This window comes from Pezoporus wallicus, unplaced genomic scaffold (genome assembly GCF_028554395.1).
Source record: "Pezoporus wallicus isolate ANWC-B61680 ecotype Strahan unplaced genomic scaffold, APGP_CSIRO_Pwel_v1 scaffold_6445, whole genome shotgun sequence".
NCBI classification, from domain to species: domain Eukaryota; kingdom Metazoa; phylum Chordata; class Aves; order Psittaciformes; family Psittacidae; genus Pezoporus; species Pezoporus wallicus.
The window spans coordinates 2,698,476-2,724,326 of NW_026641753.1; the positions used below are offsets into that span (position 1 = coordinate 2,698,476).

The following is a 25,851-nucleotide window of genomic DNA, read 5'->3' on the forward strand; positions in this document are numbered from 1 at the left end:
AGGAAAGCTCTACAAAACCTCTTACAAAACAGAACAGCTCCCTCACCCCCCCAGGGGGTGGGGTATATGGAGGTGCAGGAGGCCCTAGAAGGGGTCCCTGCAAAGTTCTATATTCAGAAAGGGTCCATAAGGGTGCTAGATCTAGGAAAGCACGCTGAGCTAAAAAGGGTGACAAAGAAGTGCTAGACAGGCTCTGAGAAAAAGCTCTAAAAGGCTTCCAAGCCATCACAAGAAAAGCAGTACCTAGTGAGTCTCTAGACATGCTCCAGAAGCAATACATGCCTGTGTCCTGTCCCCTCCCAGCTCTCGATCTAGAAAGGCCCAAGATCTACAAAGGTGCTAGATGTCTTCAGGAAGGCTCTTAACACCTCTAGCAAAGTTGTAAATCTCTGGATCTCATCCTCTTAGCAATTCCTAGATCTAGAAAACAATAAGAACAGGGCTAGATCTAGAAACATCATCTTTCCTTTAAACCAAATCCAAAGACTTAAGCAAATGGCATCAGTTATAAACCCTTCTGGCTGGATGGGACCATACAAAAATAATTTCACAATTAAATTAGTTCCTTATGACTAGGCTTCTTATACCAAGTTTCAACCACTTGACGTCTCTTGATTGCCCTGATTTTTGGCATACCTTTCATGAGCCACCCAAACACACTTCTTACAGTTCAGGGCAGTAATGGCAAAAAAACATGTTGGTTTTGTTGTCACTATTGACACTGACACAGAAATATAACTGTGAACTGGCAAGAAAAATAGAAGAAAAAAGAAATACATATGGATGGAGGACCTAAAGGGTTTTACATCATATCATGACTTTCCCCAGTTCTCACCAGAGACAGCTACATGCTGTTCAGTTCCCTGTTTTGCTTTGAGCAGTTGATTGAATGGCTATTGAGTGATGTTCAGACATTTATGATTTTCCTGCAACGTGACCTACATTGCTAAACTTCATAAATTTATTCTCCAAGGCAGTGTATCATTTTGCATGCCATATCCCTCCCAAAGGAACCTATCAGCGGGAGATGAGGCCCAGTTTGTAAAAGCTGAATGTCCTTCAGACATTTTTAGCTAATTTGTTTGTAAATGTGAGTGTTATTGTCAGAGTAACATACTGCATAAAATGGTGCTCTCTATCATTCTGTTTGCCTCTCTCTGTGGCCTAAACTCCATAATGCAAAGCTATAAACGTCATCTCTGTATGGCACGCTACAAATGCATACAACTGATTTCTGTCTTGACATTTGCATATATTTTCCTCCGCTGACATTTTTTTTATCTTGGCACAAACAAGGGTAGAAAGCATGCTGAAGAAAGCATGGTATCATGAGGAGGAGAAATCAGGCATTCTCAGCTGTCACTGCCCAGGCTGCAGCTCCTGCCATGTTACTCCTGTGATTGTCACAGCTTACTTTCATTTGACTTCAGCAGCTTGTAAGCATAACTCAGGGCAAGCTTAGTGCTAATAATGATACTGGAAATATCACTAATACCTCCGAAGCAACGTTTCTTGGTATTAAAACCTTTTCAGTCTTTGTTTATAACCAGCTTTGAGAGACCCAAGTAGCTCCCAGAGAGCAAGGGAACAACACCCTTAAGAGTTCCCTTGTGCTGATGTGCTTCAAAGTCCTGCCCTTTGTAAGCTGTTATTATTACAGTGTTGTTTTGACAGGCTCTGCAGACTTCCCGGTTCCCCTTAGCACCTGGAGCAATTTGCAAGCCAGAAGTATCGCTGTGTAGGCTTTTTTGACCCCCCCTTCCATCAATTACTGCGGTGCAATGCTCTCTTTCAGTCATACAACCATACCCATGCTTTCTTTTATAGCTCTCAAAAGCAGAAGTTTGCAGCTATGTAAAATTCCAATGACCTGATGATAGAATTAAATGACTATATAGGTTTTTTAACACACTGATTTTATGCCTTTATTTCTGTAAGCTGTCTCCTGAACTGTGCTGTTGTGAGGACAGAGCAGGCGTTCAAAGACCAGCCCTCACTCCTCCAAGATGTAGAGCAATCTTCCTCTGGCCTCTTCAGTGCAACAGTTTCTATCCCAGCAGTGTGTGACATTGCTGCAGGATGGACACCACCACCTCTGGTGTCTGCTGCCCTCAAACCTGCCCTGTACTCAAAACTCCAGACTTGTGCCAGCCTGTTTGGTCTCTCTTCCCCTAAGGATGTGCAGCATTTCCAAATCCCCAAACCAATCTGAAAGGCTTGGAAGCTCAATTATTACTGTCATTCACTTTATAACACATAAAACCCATTAGATCTGTGGGAGGTCCTTTACCCCACTGATGTGTGAAGGGTTGATTGGTGAGAGCAGAGCAACATTCACACAGTACCCTGACAATCTTAAGAAAAAACTGGCTCATGTAGGAGTTGCCTTCATCAAAGCAGGTATGTCTTAAATCACTGACAGGCCTTGTTATTAGTGGATGTAGATGAACAACTGGTTTAAAAGAAAAGGAGGGGCACTGCCTGTTTGGTCTGCCTCTGCATGCTCCTGTCATCTTCTACATTCCCTCTACAGCAGAACTTTTTTGGGACTGGGCTCCAGGATATCAGGGACCAGCTTTTGCTACCCAATTACTAATGGGTAGCTCTGCTGTATATGTAGAAATCATATATACATTTATGTATACAGGCATAGTTATATAGGCATATATAGGTATGTATTATGTGTACATATATTCTTCACGCATATATTTTGTCCTCTATGTCGCCTCAACAGATGACAAACGTCAGATGTAGTAACCAATATATCTCAACCCGCTGCAGACTCCCACCAGTCTGGCAAAGCTGCACTAAACATTTTCAGCAGCATAATTCAGCACAGCAGATACAAGGCCACCGCCTTTGCTCTGTATAAAGAAAAGTATACAAAGCAAAAAAGTAAGAGAAAAGTCATGAGCAGAGATCTGTCAGGTCTTCTTCACTTCACTATCAAGTGCCTAACACTCCCCGCAGCAACAATCAAAGAAATGGATGCAATTGCTGAAAGCTGATTAAAATGTGCATAGTCTTTTACTCAGTAGTAATGCATTATTTATGGCAGATAATTGAAATAAATTGCAGGTGACCAATACAAAAAGAGAACTTGGGCTTTAAGGAAGAAATTGCAGTGTGACTTCATCGCATGGCATCCCGTTTCTATGACTAATATTTCAAATTCAGTGATAGAATAATTTGATAAGAATATAAATTAGCTGTGATGAAACCCCCCTGCTTTCTGTTTGATATTCTGAAAATCACATTATACACCTACAAGTTTGATTCATGAGCTCTCACAGACTTTTTCCACCTCAGATCCTAATCCTAAGAGCCTCTTGCCTTGCAGTTCCTGTTAAAGAAAGGCTACTTAACCTCTCCTCTACCCCTGGGAAAAGATTATTTTATCTTCTACCTGAAGATCTTTTTTAAAGAAGGTTTTCAGCTTGTTTTTTCTTCAAAGTATGGATATTAGTGACTGCTTGTTCCTACATACGTTATAGCTGGAATTATCTGGTATAAGCTTATGGTATCCAAAGACTAACAATAAACAGAGGTGGGGGTCCCCTCATTTTTGAAAAGGTTTGAAAATGCCTCAGTAAAGGCTCTGTTGCTACACACTCACTACTATGCTTTCAATCAAGCTTGGAGTAGGACCCAGCGGGAAGCCCTGGTTCCAATGAAGTCAGTACTGGGGCCACGACTTTGACTCTAGTTAGCTTGTCTGGTACTGCAGCAAAGCCAGAGATCAAAGAACATGAAATTAAGCAGCAAAAAAGAAAAAACAGAGAATAAGATGACTTTGTACTGGAAAATAATAACAGCTTTTCTGGGCTCCTTCATGCAGCAAAAATTAGAACAAATAATGTTTTCTGAAACCAAGAAAAGCTCTGAAAGTCTTCTTTCAGAGGAAGAAGCACAAATAAAGGAAGAGCACAAATAAAAATTAAAGGACCTATAAATTGTCATTTCTGCTTGGTGTGCTTTTTGTTCAGCAATTTCACAAATACACATAAAACAGTTCTCTGAAATACTGACAAACACAGTTCAGAGATTTGGAATATTTGTGCTGCATTAATTACATGTATCAAAAGCCTTGCACAGGTAGAGGACTAAAAATTAATCATGAGCATGGATAGTTTTGCAGTACTTTGCTACAATGAAAACAAAGTGCTTCCTTTTTCATAGCATGCAGCTCTCTAACACAAGCAGTGTGTTATGCACCTAGTGTTAAAAAAAGCCAGTGAGAAAGCCCTTCCTGCTTTCTGCTTTTACATGAACGCAGTGTATACTGTCAGATATGTAGAGAAACACCTAAAGGGATAGTGTGTCTTCCTCTGACCTGCAATACTAATTAACTAATTGGCTCCATGTAATCCTGCAGTTGCTTTGTGGTATCTTATTCTCAACCTGGCTTTAAAGCACTTCAGCCCTGAATCAATTTGGTTCTTATGCTGGCAGCTCGCTCCCCTTTTTCCACCCATTCATCAGATCATATTCTTGTCTTTCACATTTTCCTCTCCTTCCTCCAAACGTACCCAGTGAAAGTTCTGTTCAGGCTGTGTTTGCTCCAATGAGCAGACCCTCATCGCTGCTTTCAAGTGAGGTCACCGTGTCCTGGGAGCTTTTTGTTCTGCTCAAAAGGCTTCCACAATGCCACTGAAGCATATTGTGCCTGTGCAGATGCTGGCGGGGAGCGCCTGCAGCACTTGTGACTTTGGGAGCAATGTCAGCGTTTGCATTTTTGAGATACATATTACATTTTCAAGCAATTTTGCTCATCTTTACTCCTGCTTTCCAGCATTCTGTCTCTCACTTCACTATTTCAAGTAGGTCATCAACAGCACTACTTGCTGTTCTCTCTCCTCTACTCCATCATTCAAAGTAGGCTGTCCAGGACGTGGCATTCTTGTCATGTGTGGGTCGCCTTTAAACACTGTATTAGAAATCTGCTTTTAATTTGACCTATGCAAGCAAATTGCCTACGTAAGTAACCCTGTCACATTTTTATAAGGGAGCAAAACATTTTGCAGTGTCACTGAAGTTTATGTGAAGCAACACAATATAGATGGTTCCCTCATGTGGAGAACTGCTGAACAAAGGCTGATGAAGTGCAAATGTCAAGAAAAAGTCTTCAAACCAGACCTTTCATTTTGGAACACAGCAGTGACAGTTATTAACACCATCAATCAGGCCAGAGCTATTACTCTGGCACAGACTCGTGCTTACTGGGACTGACATCAGCACGAGAACAAGGCCACGGTTACAGGCTAAGAGGAACCTCTGGGGATTCATTTTCTGTTGCCTTGCAAACATTTGGTCTCTGTATTTGCAGCAACTGTGCTCAAGATTGGTTTAAACAGTTCCCAAATACTAACTACTACCACTCGCACAGATATAAATGACTGGGGGTCTGGAATAGTGGAAATTCAGCCCACACATTTCTCATGGGAGGAAAGATACAGGATGAAATTGTAAGATGGTAGAAATATCTGCTAATTCTCTCCTCAGTTTTCACCAAAGCAACGGAGGCAGAAAAGCAGTGAAGCTTATCACTCAAGCTGAGCCGAAGTGTTTTTGCTTTCACACAAAACCTCCCACAACATCAATATAACCTCTATGAACACTGGATCTAATGAAGTCTGGATTCCTAAGGACTTCTGTCTCATGGCCGACTGACTTGGGAGTTTAATAAGATCCAAGCACCAAATGAAGCTTTTTCTGTGAATGGGACATTTATTAGATCCTGAGTGGAGTCTCTGGAGTTTAATAAAAGAAAGCTCATGCTGCAATATTTCCTTTTGAAAACACATTTTAGGTTTCTCTCCTCCAACTGGATTAATATTTTTTATGGAACATGTAAGAATTTAATTGCTGTGAAGGCTGGTGTTCCTCTACAAATCTGTTTGAAATTGGCCCAGGATTTTGATTTACTGTGAGGAAAAGAATACTGACAGACGGACAGACATGCCCACATAACGTGCTCTCATTTGCTAGCAGTAACCAGGCTAAAAAAGTCCTGTATACTCCAGGGATGCAGCAAACGCTAGAAGAGTGTGCACATTTAAGAAAAAGAGAAACCTAGAGATGTCTCTGATGTAGACCAGGTTCAAGCCCAAATTCACTGGGCAGTGAAACAGAATGATGATCCTCTTGTTGTCCTTCTTTCCCTCTCCATCTCAGTCTTCTCCCTTTGCACTCCTATTGCAGCATGTGGCCAGGATGCTATTCCCTTATCCAGTCACTACTGGTGCAAGCTTAGAGAGCAGTGAGCAGTGCAGCAATTCAAGAAGCCAGCAGGAGTACTTCAAATCAAAGCTTATGTCCCTGATTTAGAGTACCTATGACAGGCTTCCTATCCAAAGGGTATGGAGAAAATAGGAGATGCAGCAGCTTCAATTTGACAGAAGGAGATATTCAGTAGACCTTACAGCTCAATCCATGGGGCCTCGAGCTCATATGCAAAAGTGTAAGGGTCTACATGGGTTTACTACTCATTCAATTAACCTACTAGTAAAGAGTTTCCAAAGAACACATGAAGAATGGGAGCCAGAGAGAGAAGCCAAGGACTGAGCAGCATGGGCACTCACCTGTAAAGTCAGCATTCACATTCTGGGTGCTGCAGATTAGTGAGGTGAATATTAAAAATCACTGACCAAATGAAAACCAACACCACCTTTTGATATTCTTAAAAAATGTTTTCCCTTTAAATTTTAGCTCTTGTTCATGTTCCAGTATTCAGGGTTTCAGAGGCAGCATTTTCAACAAATTCGACCAGCTTTATCAGAATGAAAGATACTGGAATAATTGATTTTAATATTGCTGTCTGCTAAAATCCTGGCACCAATGGTGGCTGAGTATATACACATCTATATTCATGAACCTAACTCTGAAGAAACATTTTCTTTAGTTTTGCTCCTTATTAACTAACCGACAAACACTGAAATCAGCTGTACTGAGAAGAAAAGTCAGCCAAGTTTTGTACATGCTGAAATAGTACAGAGAATGTGGCATACCATATAAACACCTCAACCGAATGTCCTTTTCCTTCTAAATTCAGATTAACTGCCTCATAATGAAGTATGAGAGCAAAGTAATTAGTCAGAGCTTGGTGATTTATTTGCCACAACTTACAATCTTTTCAACCCCAGCTGTCCTTCCCTCCCTGTTATGAATGCAGAATACTACGCTTAAGAATGAGAAAGCGGTGAATAACAAACACAGAATAATTAAGAAGAAGTGTTTCTGTCAAAACTGATATTGGAATAAATGATTAAACCCTTTCATAATCAATTCATTTATTAAAGTGAACGCCTTAAAGTGAAAGCTTGTCACTAATGGTAGGTTTTTTTGCAATGGGCAGTTACTTTGTGTATTTATTTCAAGAGTCCATTTTTGTACTCTGATGAATCAAGAAATACTGATTTTGAGCAAGTTTCTGATTTAATTGTCAGAACAAATTTAGCTTTGAGAATCTATTTTATTAACCTTTACATAAGTCCCTCTAAACATACAGCTTGCAAGCAACCTCCATTCTCTTGCTGTAAAAGCCATCTGTAATTTAGCCAAAGCCCAATTTAAGTGGACACGGGACAAATTCCCTTTTCATTTCTGTTTATGCCATTCTGGAATAAACTCGGCAAGTCTTGCAAGGATGTGCAATTGTTTCTGACTAAGTGAAAATATCATCCCCTTATTTTCATTGATGCAATTTCAGATCAACATGCCTGACTTCAAGGGGATGTGATTATTTCATAGCGTTTTCTGGTTACCAGCAGCAATTTTGGAAGAAGACTGTTGTGGAAATTTGACACTTTTCAGAACATGCATTCTTGGCATTTCTTTTGTGTCTGGGTTTTACTGCGTATGTGTAAAATCTCTAAAGTATGGATGTTGTGAAAAATTTCAGTAGGTAGATTCACTTAAACATTCAAAACCTAAAGCCTCCAAACAAAAAATTTGTTTTGCTATCAAAAGCATACTGTCAGCAATATGATTTCACCTCCCAGTGACAAAAAATTACACAGTAAGTATTACTATACATAGACCTTAGAAAATGAGACTGGCCACTTTTTAGGGACACTTTAATATGCCATAATTTATTATGCTGTTTAGAATATTTACTGGCCTGCAGTCACAATTTATCTGAAGATTGTCTCAATCTATATGCTAGAACATGTCTTGATTTCCCAGAATGCTGAAACATTGGCAAGGTTTTAAGAACTGTGCAGCAAGTTTCCTGTAGGAGCTGCAGCATGGAAGTACCTGGATTGTTCATGGAAAAAGGAAGTTTATTTCTGTTTCTATAAAGAGAAGGCCCTACCCCAGCTGAATTCTGATAATCTGAGAGCCTTATGAAGAATAATTTGGTCTATGAGATGATTTTTCTTATGTATGATTTTGCAGAAGCCCTTTCTCCATGGCACTAGAACTACGTTGTAGAGTAAGGTAAGCTATAAACTTGTCTCTGGCAGGTAGCATATCTATCAAAACCCAGGATTTTAGGGCTATTTAAACCTACTTACAAATTCTTGGCATATTTGATTTCAGCCCCCAAGGTTTACCTTTTTCATTTCATTTTAATTTAAGAAAAAATCCCTGCTGCAACATTTTTGCTACAGGGTATTTGCATTTTTTTTAAAGGTATTGAAAACTATTGAAACTCACCATTTCAGGTTTAGTGAGACATTTTATTATTGAGGAAAATGAGCAAATATTTGAACACTAATACACACTTGTGTAGGGCCACGTATTATATGGCCAGTAAAGCAGTTGTCTGTACAGCCTGAGATGCAGATTACAAGGAGAAGGCAAGGGAGCAGACTCTGCAGCTGGCACCATTCCCTGCAACTTAGAGATATCTAATCTGGTTATTGATGCCCGAGGCAGTTGTTACATGGATCCAAGAAGCAAGTAAATGTGCTTCAGGCACGTTTAAGTTCCATGAAACACCATGGCTCCTGCCTGGTGATGTGCACCGACAGAGCACAGTCAGAGCCTCCAGCCAGGAGCAATGCTTGCTGCGGTGGGTTCCTGCTCGTCACCTGCAGGACAGGCTGTCCTGCAAGAAGAGGTGCCAGAGCAGAAGCCAAGGTACCCAGAAGCTGAATGATCTTAAAGACAATTACTAGTATAAGCTTGGGTTTAGCACAATTTAGCAGTTGACCCTGTTCTGCTTTACATGGAATAATTATGTGTCTACCACACAAGAGAGAATAAAAATGCCTGTTTATTCCAGAATCTGCAACAAGGAAGCTGAGGTTCCTCTCCCCACATTTGCAAATACTTAAAGTGTAGTGACATGTGAAATACAACATGGACACGTTTTTCTGTTTCGACTAGTTATAAAATCCCTGAGTGCTTTTGTGGCAGCAGCATTAGATTCCATTGTTTGTCCCTGTGAAATCTGGTAAGAACTACCCAAAATGCTGACCCCACATTCTTCATGTATACATGAAGATTCATACAGTCTTCATACAAGATTATAGTCACCTGCTGTTACTCAAAGTCTACCTAGAAACGAGGAACAAGCTTTCACCATTGTTACACAGTGTTTTTTAACTGTGATTTTCTAATTACGAAGGACTGAGGAAAGGGCAAGGAGAAAATGAAATGCACAATTAACTGGATCCTGGTTATTAGCTTACACAGTCCATAATACAAATTTAGAATGTTACCTGGATGCCTTAAGATTTTTTCAAGTAGAGCTTTTCTCTCATTTGAAGCTGATTAATTAGGGCATTTACTGGCAAGCGCCAATCCCTTACTTGTGCCATCTGCAAGTGTGGTGCACTGCATGGTCAAAAGTACCATTTCTGTTTCTTCATGTTCATCTTTGTATCTTATTTACCACAAATTAGTGTCTTTTAGTCCTATTTCTTTTACACTGCTCTTGAAATAAGAACCAAGAGGCACTTTGAGAAATGTACTGAAATGCAGTAGCTTCACTACAATACTGATGTTGTGTAAATACTTACTGTAATGCTCCTGCTTGATTTAGAACAGACTTGGATGTAAAAAGAACATGCATTTTTTTCCATTAGTAGTTCAAGCAAATCAGTTCTAATGCTGACGAAATATCTCAGAATAGTAAGCAACTTTCTAAAGCAGTATTTTAAATAATATTCTTTATATAAGCCCCTCTACACATTCAGATGCCATCTAGAAAAAAATCAAATGTACAGTTTTGCATTTATATGGTACACCTTAGAGTAATCGTGTGAATGGAAGATCCACTCCATATGGTGCAGTCCTGAACTATCTGATTCATCCAGCATATTCTGATATACAATCCTTGTACAAGAAACTAAGTTATCTGTCTCCACAATGTTTAGAAAAGTGACAACACATGAAAACCAGGTGTCTACCTGAGTGATGTCCATTCCAGAGTCACAGCTCAATGGCTGGGTTGATGTGAGGCCGTTCGAACCTATTATTGTTGTGATCACACCGTTCTCATCAATTTTCCGAATCATGGTTCCGTCAACGAAGTAAATAAAGCCATGCTTATCTACAGTGATACCTGGATGAAGGGAAAGGGTAAAAAAGAGTATTAGTACTGACATTATCTAGGTTAAAACATATGAGCTTAAAATGTTCCCTTTCCTCCTAGAAAATCTACTGATTAAAAAAGTACGGGTTATTTTTTTTTCTGCCCATTACTTCTCTGAGGCTTATATAAACTGTATATAGAAAGATAACACCCATATATCAGACTGTCTCTGACTTACAGAGAAAGAGGGAAAATATGAAGCAGAAACAGAACAAAGCAGCAAAGGCTTTGCTCGTAGTGCAATTCTAAATACACAGAATTCTATATACATAGAATTAAGCTCTTCCATAACTATTTCTTGCCCATTACAAAGTGGGACAAGGCTAGCTTTTCTAAAAACTTATCTTGCAGTTGATTTTTCTTCATCTCCATTTTCTTTATTCTCATGGAGGGGGAAATTTATTACTGCACTTTCTGAATTACCAGTGTCTGAGCAAGGAAGACACAGAAAGCGAAGACTTTTGTTCTGATATGTGCTATACATATAAGTGGTGCAAACTGGGCTCTCCTTGGCAGGCAGAAGGAATGTCTGTGCTGCAGAATGCATTGCAGTGCAGCGTTGCCCAAGAGGACAGTCATGTACTGGAACCAGCCTCTTGACAAGAGTGGGTTTCAGCAGGAACTAGGGCAGTTCTCCCACCTCTGTATCTGCAGCAGCTCTAACACCATTGCACTGCACTGCTCAGGAAAGACGGACCCTAGAACAAATGTGAGGGCTATGCAAAGCACATGGTCTTCTGCATTTCAGTGGGGAAAATGAGGCATAGAGGGCTTGCTGTCTCACATTAGCAGTGTGTGGTACAGCCATGTCACATCTCATGCCCAACCTTGTTCTGTCCCAGTCTAACAATTTCTACCCAGTTCTTCCTACATTCAATTTGTTAAACTCTTCTATATTGCATGAACTGTAAGAAAGATCTTTTTTCCCCCTGAAATATTGAAAATATAGCTAGAAAAGCACTTCTATTCATGTTCGGTTTGTGAAATCCTTTCTACCAAAACAGCTCAATATTTTGCCTTTTAAACTGCTTTATAATTTCCCATTTAAAGTTGCATAACTTTGCAATTATAGCAGCTGCTGTGCAAAGCCAAACTATTTTAAGAATGAATTTATGTTCTGCTACACAGAAATGAAAGGCAGAGGACTTGAACAGATGATTTAGACAGTGGCTTATATGGTTCTTGATTTTTGTCCCCTGCACTTAGCACAACCGAAGACTGCATGTACTCTGAGTTACAAAACACTTGTCTGCATGCCAGTTTAGTTCTCACACAGCAATTCCACACACCATTAAAAAAGAAAAGAAACCTCAAACTGAATTCCCTCACCTCCCAGCCTCATTTTCTTATAGTTCTTATATTTCTTCAAATACAAGCAGTTGTAACTGGATGCAAGTGAGAGTAAGCAGTCTGGGGGGGCAGGAGCAGGATCAGGCAGCCCTGATGGGGAACATACATCTCTCATGGGACTGGGAGAAGGGGGGGGTACTGTCTCCTCAGCCTGCTAAATAATCTGTGCCTGGCAGCTGGAAATGCCTGAGGACTAAATCTGAACTACTTACACAACTGAGTGTCATACACTTTCTCTTACAGTGTTAATAACCAGTGGCAGGGTCCCAAGACAAACTGCCCATAACCACTTCTTTTCTAACAGAAAGCAGGAATAATGTCCACTCCACTTTCTCTACCACAGCAGGAGATCAGCAGGGGCTCAACTCTATCCTGTGCTAGAGCAGGGTCACCTCCTCTGATGGAGGGTTTCTGTCTCATACGTGGGCTGAGAGGGAGGCACTGAGGCTGTGAGGACTTGCAGGGGGACAGGCTTTTGGGTACACCCAGCCATCATGTCCCCCACTTCCCATCCAGAAGTGCCTCACCGCCGCAGGTGATGTTTAGGCCCCATACAAATGTCTGAGGGCATCATCACAAAAAAGCATCGAAAGGCAATAGCAGTTAATTTTAGTGTCTATCGCTCCTATTACGTCCAGCTGAAAGGACATCGATCAGCACAGAGTTGAAAATGAATTCTTTAAACTGTTAATTCACTACATTCATTTGGCTATGAACTGCTGTGAGAAGAGGGGTATTCACCACCCTGTCACCCTCTCTGTGCCCATGGACTGCTGAAGTGCTGCAGGGTACAGGATTAAGCTACATGACTTCATTATGCAAAATGGCCGATCACTGAAATATCCAATTTTCCAGGACAGATGTCACCTGTGGGATTGAAATCACCTGGAAGGGCTGGATGGATTAGCTGTGGGAATCAGGGAGGTTATAAAAAGGCTGGAGGAAGAGCAGGTATCTTAGGACCTGACTTCATGCCAGCCCACCAGCTCATACATCGTGCCTCTTTTGCTCCCTTAGAGGATCTTTATTCTTTAATTAGAGAGCAATAGTGCTTTCAGAAGTTACAGAGCAACTGGCAAGCTCCTGGCTGTCGTCTGCTTCTGAGAATCCAATTATAACTCTGAAAGGCTGAAGGTGAGCCGAGGTAAAGAGTGCATCTGAGGAGCAAAAGGGTTTGTTTTCAGTGTTGGGGAGGGTGACCTGTGCCTTCCAGCTTTGGGGAAGGGGTGGTACCTCTGTTTGTCCCTCATGAACACTAAGGAGACTGTGCTGAAGAGACCTATACATTCAAAAGGCCAGAATTAGGGATGCCCACACGGCTGGAGCTGAGGGCCAGTGCCTCCTCAGAACAAAGGCTAGATGTGTGAACTGCAAAATTGCTTTTGATACAACTGAGGTGCTAAAACAGCCACCCTAAAACCCCAACCAAAGCAAAAAGAAACCCAGTCTGGTTATTAATGACCATATAAGCAATTAATATATAAATCTGATGTGGTTTTTCCCGTTATTCTGAGGGAATGCACATGGCAGAAGCCAACAGAGCAAACTGCGCTGAAAGGACTGCGCCTTCTGTGGTGCATCTAGAGGTCTGCAGAGGTTTTCATGACAATACTTACCAAAGGCCGGAGTCATGAGCTGCAGTTTGTCTGTACATGGATAAATCTTCAGAAAAGGAGAAGGGCTGCCTCAGTTTGGGGCCCTACCATAGCACAGGCAGGGCTGGGCTCTGAATGCTCAGGGGTTCCCACCCTCCTACCTGGGCTCACTCCTACTCTGATCCGCTTTATGCTGTAAAGATGAAACATGCTAAGAGACTGATCAGAAGGGTTGGATCCTTGAGGTCCCTTCCAACCTGGTATTCTATGATTATTAGTAAATGGAAAAGATGCTAGGAAATTGTTTGAGGGTTTTCTCTTCAGATATATGTGAAGGTTCAGTCCCAGCCTCCTGAGAATCTCTTCAAGAATCCTTTTGGGAAGAAAAAGCAACGCAGGACTGCTGTGGCAGGGAAGGACTGAGAAGCAAGGACCATCCTACGTGACTCTTATGGTGTGCATGCAGCTCTGATTGTTGGGGGTGTTTCTAACCTTACTGCTATTTTGCTGTGGAGCAGTATTAGACAGGATTTGATTTGCTTTCCAGTATGGGTCACAGGCTCAGATGAGGAACTACAGCACATGTGCTGTGTCTTAGTCTGTGTTTGCAGAGGGGTGGTGCTGCTTTGTAAGCAAAGAGCTGAGCTTCTCACCTGGGCAGTGCAGCCCTGGATCAGATCCCTGCCATAGATAACACAGTGCCAGGATCTATCACCACAGCAAATGCATCTCCTGTTTTACACAATTTCCCTGTGAACAGATGGCTGTGTTGGCTGCAAACCCTCCATTATATAAAAATCAAAAATTATGCTGCAATGAAATAAAGCTACTCAGCTGTGTTGCTGAATGGGTTTCAAACACTGACCATACAAGAAAACTAAACATCCTTTAACGTTAATAGTGTACATGTTGCTCTCCAGCCACTGCAGAAAACCAAGCTATCCGCAAGTGAAGTACATCTGCCAGTGTGATGGCACAAACAGGCCCATGTCTTCAGTATTTGTACTAAAGATGAGAAATTCCTGATACTTCCTAATAAGCAAGTTTCAAGTACCAGTGTTCAACAAGAAACTACTGCTTCCAGTCCTTATGTATACTAAAACATGACCTCCCTATTTGAAAAAAATATTTAGCAGTTATGTCTTGTTGACAAATACCCTGTACAAGGCATCCACTGGAAAACAAAATACGGATTTGTGGCTAAACTGTCCCAATTTATTCTTTATTAGAGCTGGATTCATTAATGCTCCTATCACATCGTGCATAATGCTTCACATAATCTGTACTCCTAGAGCTTATTTTTAATCCTTTTCTGACGTACAGTGTAATGCAGAATCAAATCACATGCAGCACTTCAATTGTGCTTTAATCACCGAGGAACTTGGAGAGGAAACATGCACATGCTGAGTGTAATGAATTGCACTGAGTTTAAGTAGGAACACCATTCACCAGTGAGTCAAAAAGGTCATTTTGGGGTATCTTTTCTTTGCATAGAGCATGAGATGTGGTTTGTACTAAACTCAGTCTGAATTTGTATATTTTTAATGGACCTGTAGCACTAAACTGTATGCCCAGCAGATGCTGTCTTTGGGCACAGGTGTGACCTATTGCACTAATGACAAGCTTACCTTGCTTGTGCATGAGATTACTCATTAAACACTGATATCTGAGTAAGGACAAAATAAACTTGTGCAAGGATTTAGTCTTGTAGCTGAGCACAATCTCTTTTTCTGAGTAACATACTTGCACTGAAGGACTGGTTTTAGTCTTCTTTAGTCACTAGAACTGTCTTAGGACTAGATTTTATACCTGAATGTAAAACAGTTGCTCTTATGAACATTTATGTCCAGTAGATTTATGCGCAGACATCTTTGAACAATAGTTATAACACTTAGGTGTTATACATATATATATATATAAATAATCAGTACCCAGTACCATTTAAATTCTGTTAACTAATATTAAAAATGAACTCTGCTGGTGCAATCACACATGGTTACTATGTATCATTACTAAAAAGGCTCTGCAAAAAGAAATCCGCTCGTTATAACTGTTTTCTGCACAAAATAGCACTTAGTGGATGGGCTGGGTACAACCATGATAAACACAGAAGGCTGACTATAACTTCTCTGTTGTAAGTTCTCAGGAGTAATTTTGGTTAAAAGATTAATTCCATTGACAGATCTGCCTCAGTGCACATACATATACGATTACAAATGCAAATAACACTTGAAAGCAAACTGATCACTTTTGTCTGTGGCTCTCATAGGTATACATTCAAAATATATATGATTTCTAGACTGAAAGATCAGAGGTATAATCATTTTGGCATTTCAACATTAATGAAGCTAAGTTTATATCGCTGAAAAATGGATTAAAAGTAATGCAGTAAATTCCCCTTTAAGATCTTTTCTTTTTTTTTCCCCACTGCCATCTTAGTCTGCACTTGCATTCCAAGAGACTTTTTGGGAACAAACCCTCTTTGAATGCATCAACAAAGAGCAGCTAGAGCTATATGTTACCCACTTATGGAAATTCTACAGTTTCCTCTCAGCTAAAAACTTTGCAAATGAGCATTTTACACTGAAAACTTCTAATTAAACTTCTGAAGAATTTGAGAAAGAACATCTAAAACTATTGGTGAGGGCCGATAAAAGAGAATGCCACCTTCTGCTGAAGAAAAACTGTATTTAGAAGGAACTTGTGATTCTCATAAAACTTTTAATAGGAAGAAGAGCATCAAATTGGTTAATTACCATTTTATGGTGGTAAAAGGGCAAATTACATGCCATCCATTTCCAAACTTCTAAATGTCTCCGGTGCTTTTAATTAAAGCTGCCATCTAGAAACTACTAAAGCAATTTTATGCAATTAGTTATTTATAGGTTACCATAATACACCACTCAAAATATGATTCAAGTGATTTGCAGTCTGTTGCTTTGTGATCTTTGTCATCTTTACTTCATTACTGTCACAGTACCAGCGGCAAAATATTCAGCAGTTCTTTGTCAGCTGGAACATGACTTCAGTACTTGCACTCTATAGTGATGTTCTCTTTAGACACATAGCAGTTGAGTTGGAGCATACAGCACTTTTAACTGGTGACTGCAAATGAAAATGTCCTGCTTCCAGTCTGAGACATGATGACTGGAGTCATACTTACTGCTGACAGAGGTGAGCAGAAAAGTTAGCATTCACACAAAGGTTGGATGACATTTACGGAAACTTGCTGTCCAAAAAGTTTACCTTAAATGTTCTGTGAGATTCCCAGACCTCTGAAATCGTAGGTAGCTAAGACTACTTAAGAGAGAAATAAGGAATAAATTTTGCTGAATCAAAAATGGCATAAGATGATTTTTTTTCTGCTGTTCTGTGATGCATACATGACAGCAATTCAATGCTGCAATCACCCTGGCTTCTCTACTTCTTTATATATTGCTAATGAAACATCTCACCCCATTCTGCTTTCCTTTTCGAATGGTATGGAATGGTTGAAAAGATCTTAGTAATTTACAGAATAGCAAAGATTGCTGAATAAATGATTTCCAAGCGGGTCCTGTTTTCACAAGAAGCTGTATTAGGAATTTGGTGGACATCTTACTGAAGGTAACAGGAATCTTTTAGCTGAGCAGGAGCATGCCCTGAACAGACTACTATCATTTGACAAACGTAAAGGTTTAATCTGAGCAGTTGTTCTTACAGCTTTCCTTACTTTAGAAAGTATTGATGCAGCTGGTGAGTAACAAGACTGATTATTTCACATGTAAACTACTGAGGCACACATATTTTCAAAACCATGATTTTTTTTTAGTGGTATTTCCTTAGTAATTTCAAACAAAATGAATAAAACGACACTGCAGAACTGATTTTTAATTTAAGCTTTCATTTGTATTGGTAGTTCGTGGCCATAGGTCTCAGTGAAAAAGGTTCTTCCCTGCAGCTGTGTATAAGGTATTTTATGCATGGGATTCAGAACTTCTACATTTCCCTAGTGCTTACTTTGAGGTCACTGCACCGCATTCAAATGCTTTTTACTCAGTGTGCAGCTTTTAACTTCTTGAGGCTTAGACTGTACAAACAGCCTGCACAGACAGTGTGCACATCTACCTTCTACTTCTAGAGTCCAGTCTGGACCCAGGAATCAGAAAGCAGACACTGCAGGATCTCAGATGCTTAAATCCTTGGATTTAGTGCTGGGCTTCCCAAATGTAAATCAGTTCTGATGCTGAGGGTTCGATCATCGGAGTGACCTATTGTTTTCACAAAAGTTACTTAGTTTGCATTTCCACCACAGCTGTCCTGAGTGAATACTCTGAGTCGGTCACAAATACAAGCTAATTGAAATCGGATCCTGATCTAAACCACTTTTCTTAGTGTACTGACTGGGAGAACCTCCTGCTTAGGGAAAATGTGGTAACTTGACTGTACCAGCCTCTCACTGCCTCTGTCAATTAAGTCTGGGAAGCCAAATCTATTTACATGTCTCACTGATTTCAGAAGTGTTTAATGCCTTTAAAGCATTGGCCTTGCAGTGCTAATTGGAACTCCTCCCAGCTATGTCTATCAATTTTAGCGCTTCTTACTGATCAAATACTCAATGAGTAGTTAAAATCAGGACACTGTCCCTTAGTGTGTTATAAATACGAATCCAGATAGTTTAAATGATAGTGTTGGTGACTAGATGTGCCATAAATGCTTTTAATCAATACATCCCCAAACCCACCAAACAGAATTCCCCACCCCCAAATGAAAATCTGTTACTTTTTAAAGTTCAAGTGATTGGAATTCAGTCAATGATTAATACCTTGTGAAGTTACTTCTTCATTTTCAATATCATCTTGTGTAATAAATGTGTTCAGCTTGTCACAGATCTTATTTTATGTCCCCACCTTGTATCATTCCACATTCTGTTTAAGTACTTGGTCATCTATTACATGACTCATTAGTCTGAGATCTCTACAGAATTAAAGTTGCAGTAAAAAATATATTGAAGTTCAAATTTCAACTACATCACCCATGCATGTTTAAAAGCATCTTTCAAAGTCAGCTCAACATACAATAGTGCAAGATTAATGTTCACTAAGCCCCATCTCTAGTCCTTCACAGAGAAGTGGGAACAGACTGAACAAAGCTATATGTGATTGCTACTTGCAAAACAGAAGTTGTGGAAAATGGATCAAATCATAATTGATTAGTGTGACTTCATGATGTTTTCCTTTGTGGCTTTTAATTCCCCGCCACTAGGCGAAAGCAGTCTTGACAAAGATAATGAGAAATAAAAGTTGATGAAAGACGTAAATCCCTAAATAACAATCCAGGACTTTCCCAAAACCTACCTGTGTGCCCCCTGAAGTAGAAAAATTGTTTTGAGTTCAAAAAAGTTAAAACAGCATTTAGAAAAGTCAGTAAGAGTATTTGAATTTCACCTTATTAACATACTTTTAAGGATGCTAAACACCACAACTAAGTTTCACAAGAAATACCCACTATGTAATACTTACCAATCGTGCAAATGGACAAACTGAGTCATATAGGTAAGACCTTATTTGGAGTCACAGGCAGCTGGTAGCAAAAATGAGATGACAGCTTTTGAGCTGTAACTAACCAAAGTGAGATGGCTGCTGAATGGAGTTCTTAGATTTAATTTTCATTTGTAACAAGAAAAAAAGGAATATTCAGAATAACAATAAGGCAAATGGGGGGGAGCTAAAGATTTTTCTGTATCTGTTTAAAAAATAAATGCTAATCTTGTCTGGTCATTGAGTAATGCAAGTGTTTATATCTAATAACATCTTGGCAATTACTCTGTCTTTAAATGCATTATCATGTACCTATTTTTGCATTGTAAAAATGTCAGAGGTAAGAAATTGAAGCAATTAATTTACTTGAGGTCATATACTACATAACACTGTTGCTTTGTGTTCTATTAGTTTTTAAACATGGATAAGATGTTGATGAGTCTCTGGACTCACCAAATTTTTTGTCAGTGTTTCTTGCCTCCAAGGAAAAATATCTGTATCCTGCTTGAATGTTATTCCAGTAGAAATGTGATGACATCTGACTTGACAATTACTCCAAGAACAAGTAAAATAAGTGATCCAAAAGAATCTCTCAACCAGTATTTAAGTATGTGAGACTTCTAGCTCTCCTAATAGTAGATTTATGGGTACCAGGGAAGTACTTCCTACTACTTTCCAAGGTTATTCAACCCCTTACAGTTTAGAGTAAACAAGGACAGGTACTTTCAAGGCTGTTAGGATAATACACAGCTAATTGTTCTGACTGTTGGTGATTACAGGTTAGTGCTGCGATTTGTTGTACAAAGAGGGCGTGTGGCAATTCATAGTTCCTTGGGATTAAAATCCAAACCATAACAAATCTGACAATTTCAAACTGATGTAATGTAGAGTTGATGCAGACATCAAAAGCAGCTGGGAGCCATTACCTGAATTTGCTGATATATGAGCCATTGTCTGCTAACAGTTTTTAATATTAGCTGGCTACCCCAGCACTCATGAATTGTACTTTTATTCCTCCTCATTTCATTATGACTAGAACCTTCTGTTCAGGAAGCTGGCCATGAATGGGTATTTTTAAAGTAAGTACTATATTACAAATTTTCACCAACATACTTCCTCAATAAGAAAATAAGATGGAACAAGTAATTGTATTATAGTTAGATATAAGCAATTGTAATCAGCAATAAAACAGTGATCATTTCCCTGCTAAAGGATCTGAAAACTTTTGTTTTCCTCTATTTTTAGAATTGATTCATTACATTAATTAGCTGCCTGAAGATTAACATTTATTTGTACCGACCTCACACTTACTTTCCATCATTAAAGACATGTTAAAGTCACTCTAATTACAACGTGTCTCTTGCTAAGCCTTAAACCGGGATTATTTGCTCGTTTTAGAGATGTTTCTGCCTGGATACACATTCAGATTTCCTACTGATATACAGCCACCCTTTATTAGCTCATGAAAAATAATCAAAAGCCTTCCTTAAAACTAGTCATTAGGAGGAAGTGGTGTACTACAGGGGAAGCATGTTAAACATCATTCAGGGCTCTGCCATGGGAGCTGTTGAGTACCCTTTGTTGCAAGGATTTTGGTGGGAGATGAGGATGATCAGCTGCTTTAGAGCACCAAATCCAGAGACTTTATCACAGTTCTAACGCACGCTGCAAGGGATTAATTGTGGCATTGGTGTGGATTCAGGGCTTCACACGCATTTTGCCTGTGACAATATGGAATGTACTCTGGCAGGAAGGCTGCATCAAAATATTAATTTTGGATGCAGTAGGTGAGATGCTCATATTTTGCGAAGTGCATTTAATAAAGAAGGACTAACTAGAGTTCCAAATAAACTTGATTTTGCTGGCTGTCTGATTTGAACAGACCTGATTTAATGTGTATTAGTGCCATTAACATTACAGGAATCACCTGAAAGCATAAAATTTAAAAAATGGAATTTGCAATCATATTATCTGCTTAAAAATTTAATTAAATGCTGCTACCTCACAATCCAAAGGTAATAAAAGAAGAGTTTTTCCTTGTGTTGACACAGAAGAAAAGAGTATTTCAGAGGATGGAGCCTACTGCTCATGCTACTCCCTCATAAAGCACTGGTATTAAAATGTGAATGAGATTTATGAAATGATTTGGCTTACTTACAGCTGCCTAAATCATCAACTAAGACTCATTTTTGTACATGCAGTTGCATCTGAATTTCTAAGTAAGAGGGAAATGACAGATGACCAACACCAAGTACTTCAGGTATACTCTTTTCTTACCTCTTGGACTGTTGAGAGAGGCCTCGGATGCCTTTCCGCCATCTCCACAGTGGCTCTGGTCAAATGGAAGGCACTGATCACCTGTTCCTGCCACCACATCTGCGTTTTTGGGCAGATCCTTTGTTTCAACAAGAGATTTTGCTTTGTAGACTTTTCTGGTGTTGGTATCTGACAGGTAAAGGGATTCTGAGACTGGATCAACAGCCAAGTAGTATTTATGTGCAGGGCTTGTACTAAAATAGAAGAGCATCAAAGTTAAATTGATTTTCTTCTTAATCTTTGTTTGTTGCAGGATAAGTATTATATTCGACTTATCTGAAAACATCTGTTCAATGATTTGGAGATGACACTGGTTTAAGAGAGACCAGTTTTAATGTAGCTCATGCAAGCACAACTGCTAAGAAGGAACTGCTAAGTGGCTGCACAGCCTGACCAGCCAGCCAGATATCAGTAAGCTTACGCAGAGAGTGGTATTGGTGGAGTCCATCAGTCCCAAGCCACCCAGCGTAAAGCTAACTGAAGTGACTTTAGCCTAGTTACAATTATTACTTTCAAAAGCAAAGTCATTTTTCTATACCTGACAAGTCCTAGTACTATTGGCACTGAAAACCAATCTCAAGTTGCAGGAAAGCGAATCTCAGATTGTCTGCATCGGCACAAATACCCACTATTGGTTATTTTTATCTGTTTCTACATGTTAGGAAATATGAAGGTGTGAAATATGGCGCCTTAATTCATGCCGACTGTATTGTCAGGAGCAAGGCAGAAGGCCAACTACTGTCAGCGCAACTAGGCATGAATTAATGCACCATAATTCATGCACTGAAGTGCCTTATTGAGATTATAAAATGTTATTCAAAAAATATTTACATATGTTAATTAAATGGTGAGGATCATAAATTCTAATCAGAGAACTGGGCTGCATCTTATTAACCAGTGAGACTTTTTGTTTCTTTTTCAGTGCTAAGCTAACTTCCAGTTGGAGGAAACTGTCTAAGCACACGGCACACCACAGTGTCCTGAGCCTGGTGAGACTGCCGTGTGGTCCTCATTACAACACAAAATAAATTCCAGATAGGTGTAGAGACTTTATATCACAGTTGGTTGGGCTAGACACTGACCTGCCCACATCCCCTGAACTCTTTGTGGGACTTCCCATCTGCTCTGCAGATCAGGAAGATTGTCAGATTCCTACTTTTTTTAAGAGACATTTTTATTAACATTTGTTAATTAAGTAACACTTAAGATTGCTGCCACAAATTTAGGAAACAAGTTACTGGGCTCTATTTGTGGTGAATTTGATAACAGCTGGTGATTTTCCCACAGCTGGGGAACAGATGTGAAACCCAGTCCAAGGAAATATCATGAACAAGAGGACAGTGGTATGATGAAAAATGGGTAAAAGGATGAGGTAAAAGCAACTAATGCCAAATTATGTATCGCCACCATTATAACATTTTGTTGGAAACATTCGTGCTCTGGAGTGAGCTCAGAAGAGACCAGGCAGACAAAAGATGACTTTAATTAAATACTTCAGTGGAAAAAGTTGAAAGGAAAATTTAAGATGTTAAATAAACATTCTTTATCACGTAAAACCTGCAAAGAACCATGGTTCATTATATAATCTCCTTGTGGATACATTTTCTGTCATCCTTCTTGTTACATTTAACAGACCAGCTGTTAGAAAACTCACGATGTTTATGCTTAAAGCCTTGCATAGGACAATATTTACATTTCAAGAGTATTGGGGAAAAATGGGAAAAACTTGCTACATATGCAGAAGTTTGCAAACCAATCTACATCTGAGTTTATTTAAATTAGCCTATTTAAAAGCTTTATCAAGTAGACTAGGATCTACAATGAATCTTTCTACAAGTTATTTCTATCCTGTAGGATTTTTTTTTCCTGTAACCTTAAAGCCTAGTTCCTGTTTTAATCAGTTATTAAATAAGTTTGCTATTTCTTATTAAAATCTTGATGACAAGAAAAACAAATGTGCTAAGTTTGTTTTTGAAGTCAAAAATAAGTTCAGTGGCCTTCTCTCTTTCCTGGTCTCCAAACTCTATCTCCTTTTACACAGTATTTTATTCGTCCTGGTAAAAAGAAACCTTTCCCCTGCATTTTTGGAGACTAAAAGTTGTGGTGATCAGCAAGCTGATTTTTTTCAGAGGGAGGCTTCATTCCTTCAAAGGAAACAAATCAAGCCTACTCTAGTATAAATAAAGGTGAATGTGATTAACATTTGTATTTATTAAATTAGAGTCCTCTGTATCCAGATTTCTAAAAGGATCTCTAAAAAGACTGTTTCCTCATGCATAGCTCACATATTATTGTTCCTGTGTCTTTCTTACCTGTGTCTTGTGTCTCTATTCCTAGCAAGACAGATCAGTTCAGGGTTAGAAGAAAAAGAAAGAAAAATATAAGAAATGTTAGTCACCAAGAGAACTGCATTTTTTGCCTGACTACTCCCAGAGCTTTATCCCAATAACAAAACATTGTTTATCCTGTATTATTTCTTTCTCTCAAACTGCTTCCTTTCCACTGCCTGTGCATTGTCAAGTTATTTCTGAACAATCAGCACACGCACCATCACCAACAGTGTTAGTTAGACAGAGATTCATGGCTGTTAAGTAAGAGAAATTTAGAGTATCAGTGTCCAGATATTTTCCTGCCTTCCCCTCTGGCCCTGAAAAGGAACAGAAGCTGGAGTCATAATTACAGGGGAGACGTTAATGGTGGCACAGACCCAGCCTGTGACCCGTGAGACTGCAGTGCCAGGTTTGCTCTTGTCTGCTTAAACCCAGTTACATCCTTTCTTACAGATGGGGAACTATTTAATTGTATTCATTTTAAAGAGGGTAAGTCTATCTTCAGCCACAATTCTGTGCCTTGACATGATACTCTGCATATTTGCTACTGAATTATGGGGTTTTCTTCAAAAAATACTCTTGGAATATTTTAACTTTTGGAGAAAAAGCATGAAAAATCTCACAGTAAGAAAAATCAGCTCTATTCATTCTGCACTTTGTGGAAGTTCACTATGCAAAATCTGTTCTAAAGGCCACTAAGCTGGCCTTCTTAACTGATGACTTCAGAGTAAGCATAAGTTTTCCAATGAGTCTGTCTGAAAGTTGGTGAGACATTTGCTCACAATACAACCAAATGTGGCTGCTTCTTGAAGTCCTGAGAGAAAAAAGACCTCATTGTAATTTTCATAGGCGTTCAGCCAGGATTATGAGCACCAGTCAGAGAAAACCTATTATTTTTTTACCTTAATTCTAATATGCCAATCGAGTTTCCAGAGGGAAAGATCCGTCTGACAAAATTGAAGTCACCAATATACACGCTACCATCAGGCCCAGAAGCAAGAGCAACTGGGGCAAAGAGTTTGCTGTTGAGTGCAAGACCGTTGCAGTTGGAACAAGAGACGCTTCTTTGGTGTCCGTTGCCCATCACAGTTGAGATGACTGGTGGCTGCTGGGAAATGAACATGTTTTCACCATTTCCTTTGTGTACTATTCCTAAAGTGAGGAGAAAACAGACCAAAAAAAGCAAATATATAGCATTTAAATTATTCTGCATTTTTGGATTATGCAATAGTCTAGAAGACCAGATTACCAAAACAGTAGCAGACATCGTATTTTTTAAAGACTATCACAGGTTTCCACAGATCTCTTCCAGTTGTGTTCAGTCCCAGGCTTCACCATCACCACTCTGTTGATTTGTGGTTCATGGCTATTTTAAAAGCCAACATCATGAGGAGAATTCATGGTTGGTTAATGCTCTTACAAATTGACTGTTAATTGCAGTGCTATCTGATTTCTTGGGGATTACTACTTTAATATTCATTTTATTCATAAATTTTTATTAGGTAGCAGAGGAATTTCTTGGACAGTTTGAATATTTAATTAAGGGAGATTAATAGCAGCACTACTGTGCATTTTTCACAGAAGAGCACTGAGTGGCAGTACAAAATCAATATTCAAATTTAAATGCGAGTCTTTCATATAAAAAGGTGCCAAGTGCAGCAAAGCCAACTTAGAGTCAAGGCACAAGTGAATGTCTTACCAGCAAGAATATATTATATTCTGACATAAAGTTTAAAACAACTTTCCTGTGTGTCAGTATTTCAGCACTTCTCCACAGCATACACTGTTGAAAGTCCAACCAGTTACTAGATTGGTGATACCAGAACCAGTACATAGATGTATTTTTTTTCAAGCTGATACCTGTAGTGTTTATTTTAAATAACACTGTGGTAACATAGCTAAGAAGTACCTTTAAAATGACATGTTATGAGTTGGCTATTTCTGAATGGAAGATTGATATTATGCTAGCTCACAGTCCAAAATCTCTTATTTCTTTTTGTAAGCACAATACTTCATCAGAAAAGTGGCACAATTAAAGGAATAAGCACAAAGCGAAGTACTTTCTGGAGGACTCTTACGCTGTAAAATGAGCATATTCTAGATGCTGCAGGAAGCATATGTTGAGACACATCTGAGTTTTCCCAAAGTAGAGCAAATGCATTTATGTACTATTACCAACTTTTGTCAAACTATTTGTG

General features: G+C 39.3%; 1 protein-coding gene across 8 annotated transcripts in view; it reads right to left on the reverse strand.

Annotated features, from left to right (window-relative positions):
* The window catches only part of TENM1 (teneurin transmembrane protein 1), a 579,830-nt gene that overhangs the window by 33,654 nt on the left and 520,325 nt on the right, over positions 1-25,851 (reverse strand). For 7 of the 8 annotated variants that reach the window (XM_057425125.1, XM_057425126.1, XM_057425128.1 and 4 more), the window contains 4 exons: positions 24,556-24,805; positions 23,636-23,656; positions 21,285-21,517; positions 10,359-10,513 (listed from right to left, as the gene is read on the reverse strand). In XM_057425125.1, the coding sequence (XP_057281108.1) occupies positions 10,359-10,513; positions 21,285-21,517; positions 23,636-23,656; positions 24,556-24,805 (659 nt within the window). The remainder of the gene's footprint in view (positions 1-10,358; positions 10,514-21,284; positions 21,518-23,635; positions 23,657-24,555; positions 24,806-25,851) is intronic. The other variant, XM_057425130.1, reaches the window with a different exon arrangement.